Raw genomic sequence first — 3,457 nt, forward strand, 5'->3', positions numbered from 1 at the left:
CTTCTGCGAATTGGATCAAGAATTTGAGAACAATGTCACATATTTATTTAGCTAAGAGTTAAGACAAGACTTCTAGGTTGTTGGAGCGTGTATCCTAATCCTATGATCATCTGATATATCTGTGGACCGTGGTGTATTAACACCATATTTGCTAATGAAATTTTTACTTTTATATGAATTTCCTTCTATATGATAGGCTTGGAAGGTTTTTTTGTCTATTATATAGTAGTGTATAAGGGCCCATTTTCTCAATTTGCACAAGGGCCTCTTGAATGTCAGGGCCGGCCCTGACAGAGAGAGACAAGTCATCTGCATTAGAGGCGTAAAACCAAACCAACACATTTTACAATCCTGCTTCCATTACATGTCAGACTAGAATCGGTCAACAGAAAACTGAAATAGAATAAGAATGCATAGAAGGCATCGCATCATTTTGATATAAATAGCAACTACAGAAAGACCACAGAACAGTGACTTAATTTGTAGGCATCATGTCCTCCTTCCTCACACCTTATGGCGGTAGATGTTCGGTGTTGTCTGCACCAGACGATTGATCTAAAAAAAGGACCGCTATAAGTATCACAATTTTTTTATCATACACTGTACTCTTTTAGCTTACATCATATAAGTTGTACAAGTCAGGCAGTTGCAGTTTTTGGCAAGAACATGGCAGCTCTGTAAGAATGTTCCAATTTACCAAACAATTGAAAAAAATACTATCACTTCAGCTAAGAAGATCCATAGCCTTCTGAAATCTGAAGCACACTGTCTTCTCTTCAGTTTCTTGATCCTCTGTTCAGCAGATAGGCAAGGGCTCACCGTTCCACTCTTTGAGGCACTCAAGCAGCGCGTCGATGTGCTTGCCCTGGTTCATGGCGACGAACACCTTGTCCACCTCTTCCCCAGGAGACCGCGTCTTCTCTCCAGTCAAGTACTCAGTCCCAAGCTCCTTGCGCACAAACCGGTAGAGTGGGTACGACCGGCATTCGGAGATACGGTTCTGTTGCGCAGCGGTGCCGTTCTCCACTAAGGTCCGTGCAGCCTCGACCTCCCTTGGTAGAACTGCACGGAGCTCCTGCTCGAACGCGGCAAGCTTGGCAAACACCGACGTCTCCACATCGCGCTCGGCCTCACCGTTGGCCAAGGCGTGCTCGACGAGAACTGCACGCATCTTTTGCATCAGTGGGTAGTTGGAGCTGCAAGGGTCATCTGCATACGCGAACACCGCCTCACGGTCGATCGTGAGCAGTAAGTCCTTCTCGCAGAAGCGTGCGTTGTGGAGATGTCCATTGTGGTTGGTGCTGAGTGTCTTCCTGGCTGCCATCTTCACACAGCTCTTGACGGCATCCTTGATATTCTCCTCGAGATGACGGAGGTCGATGGCCTGGCACAAGGCGACCATGAATGTAGAGGACATGAGCTTGAGTATGTCAATGGCCTCGGCAGTCTTCCTGGAGGAGATGAGACCAAGAGAGTTGACATCTTGGTTGTGTTGCTCAGCGCTCTGGACATGGTTGGTCACCGGGTTGCCTAAGAACTGAAGCTCGGAGCAGTATGAGGCCATGGCAATCTCAGCACCCTTGAACCCATAGTCCAAACTCGGGTTGCGCCCGCCAGAGAGGTTGGAAGGCAGACCGTTGTTGTAGAAGTCATTTACCAGCTCTGAGAACTGCGCAAACATGAGCTTGCCAATCGCAGCAATGGCGAGCCTTGTGTTGTCCATGGACACGCCGATTGGTGTGCCCTGGAAGTTCCCGCCGTGGATGGCCTTGCCGCGGGAGACGTCGATGAGTGGGTTGTCGTTGACGGAGTTGATCTCCCGCTCGATTGACTTGGTGGCAGCGCGTATCACCTCTATCTGGGGGCCAAGCCATTGCGGCGATGTTCGGAGTGCATACCTATCTTGCTTTGGTTTCATCAACGGGTCAAGCTCGCCGAGCTTCTTTGCGAGTGCCATGTAGGAGCTTCCTTCAAGGATGTGCTCCATGATGGCGGCGGCCTCGATCTGCCCGGGGTGGTGCTTCAGTTTGTGGGTTAAGTGGTCGGTGTACTCCGGCTTGCCGTTCATGACCTCGCAGAACACAGCAGATAGAACCTCGGCAAGGAGGCTGAGGATGTTAGCCTCAAAAAGCACCATGGACGCAAGCCCGGAGCCCACTGCCGTGCCGTTCACCATGGCAAGCCCTTCCTTGGGCTGCAGCTCAAAGAAGCCATGCTGGATGCCGGCGATCTTGAACGCCTCCGCTGCGTTGACCTTGCTGCCGTCCGGAGCAGTGGCCACGGAGTTTGCCCGACCGGTCACCAGGCCCGCGATATAGGAAAGCGGGACGAGGTCGCCGGAGGCGGTGATTGTGCCCCGGAGCGGCAGGCATGGTGTCACGTTGGCGTTGAGAAGCGCAGCGACCGTCTCAAGGATCTCAAAGCGGATGCCTGAGTACCCCTGGAGCAGAGTGTTGACACGGACAAGCATCGCTGCCCTCGTCGCTGCGGCGGGCAGAACGTGGTCGTGGCCACCGGTGCCGAAGACTCCGGCATTAAGAAATCTGAACAGACAAGAAGTGCAAGAAAATAATAAGGTTTCCAGAACTCAGAGGTACAGATGATCAACAAGTGAAATAAACTACTACTCCTACTAATATATTGGTCATTTAATTCAATTGGTACGTACCTGATGAGCTCACGCTGGAGAGCTCCACCCTCCTTGGTCCTCCTGTGAGAGGTGGCGCCGAAGCCAGTGGTGACGCCATAGCTGTCTGTGCCGTTGGCCATGCTGTTCATGACCCAGTCACTGCTCTCCTTGACACGGCCACGGGCGGACTCATCGAGCTCCACCCTGGTGTCGCTGCCGGCGGCCACAGCGGCAACCATGGCAATGGTCAGGCTGGCGCCCTCCATGGTCACCACCGGCCTACGGTACTCCTCCACCATCCGCTTCACCCCGTCCAAATGGCTCCCCGACAGCTCCTCCGCCGCCTTCCCCCAGTTCAGCGGGTCGGCCCGCGCCGGCTGAGCGACGCACAAGCCATTGGCGTTCTCGAACTCCATCGAGATATGCAAGTAAGCTCTAAAACGAGTAAGCTGGAGACCGGGCAGGTGTAGATGGACTTGCGCTGAAGAGAGCTCAAATTGGAGATGAAGGTGAGGGCGGCTCTTCTTGGAGATGAATGGAGGGGGAGGAGGCGTTAAGTAGGCAGCAGCAGCTGGGTAGGGTGGGTGTGGGTGGTGGGTTGGTGTGGACTTGGAGGGTGGGTTTGACTGGACTTATTCCAGGGAAGAAGATGGTTGGTGCGGGGGAAGAGACATTACCAACTGTGTGTACTGTTGTTAATCGGTAATCATGCATGCATGCATGCATCTGCATTATTGTGTGGGGTTCTGTTTAAACTTAAGCTAGGGTTCTGCCAACGGGAGCTGTTACTATCTGCCAGTTGTCCCTAAGCTTTCACTACAGTAGTAT

General features: G+C 52.4%; 1 protein-coding gene across 1 annotated transcript; it reads right to left on the minus strand.

The window, feature by feature from the left end:
* Window positions 1–577: 577 nt before the first annotated feature.
* Window positions 578–3,166, minus strand: LOC123105222 (phenylalanine ammonia-lyase-like). The gene is made up of 2 exons (XM_044527246.1): window positions 2,669–3,166; window positions 578–2,543 (listed from the first exon to the last, which is right to left on the minus strand). Exons 1-2 carry the CDS (start codon window positions 3,043–3,045, stop codon window positions 797–799), a joined length of 2,124 nt encoding a protein of 707 aa, XP_044383181.1. The 5' UTR covers window positions 3,046–3,166; the 3' UTR covers window positions 578–796.
* Between the last annotated feature and the right edge of the window lie 291 nt (window positions 3,167–3,457).

Source organism: Triticum aestivum, chromosome 1B, assembly GCF_018294505.1.
Source record: "Triticum aestivum cultivar Chinese Spring chromosome 1B, IWGSC CS RefSeq v2.1, whole genome shotgun sequence".
In the NCBI taxonomy this organism is placed as follows: Eukaryota; Viridiplantae; Streptophyta; class Magnoliopsida; order Poales; family Poaceae; genus Triticum; species Triticum aestivum.

What these genes read in the sequence shown, in the direction of transcription:
- LOC123105222 (XM_044527246.1), bottom strand. Translation starts at nt 3,045, where the DNA reads ATGGAGTTCGAGAACGCCAATGGCTTGTGCGTCGCTCAGCCGGCGCGG. An exon ending in CTCCAGCGTGAGCTCATCAG is followed by an intron (nt 2,544 to 2,668) that starts GTACGTACCAAT and finishes TTGTCTGTTCAG; the next exon opens with ATTTCTTAATGCCGGAGTCT.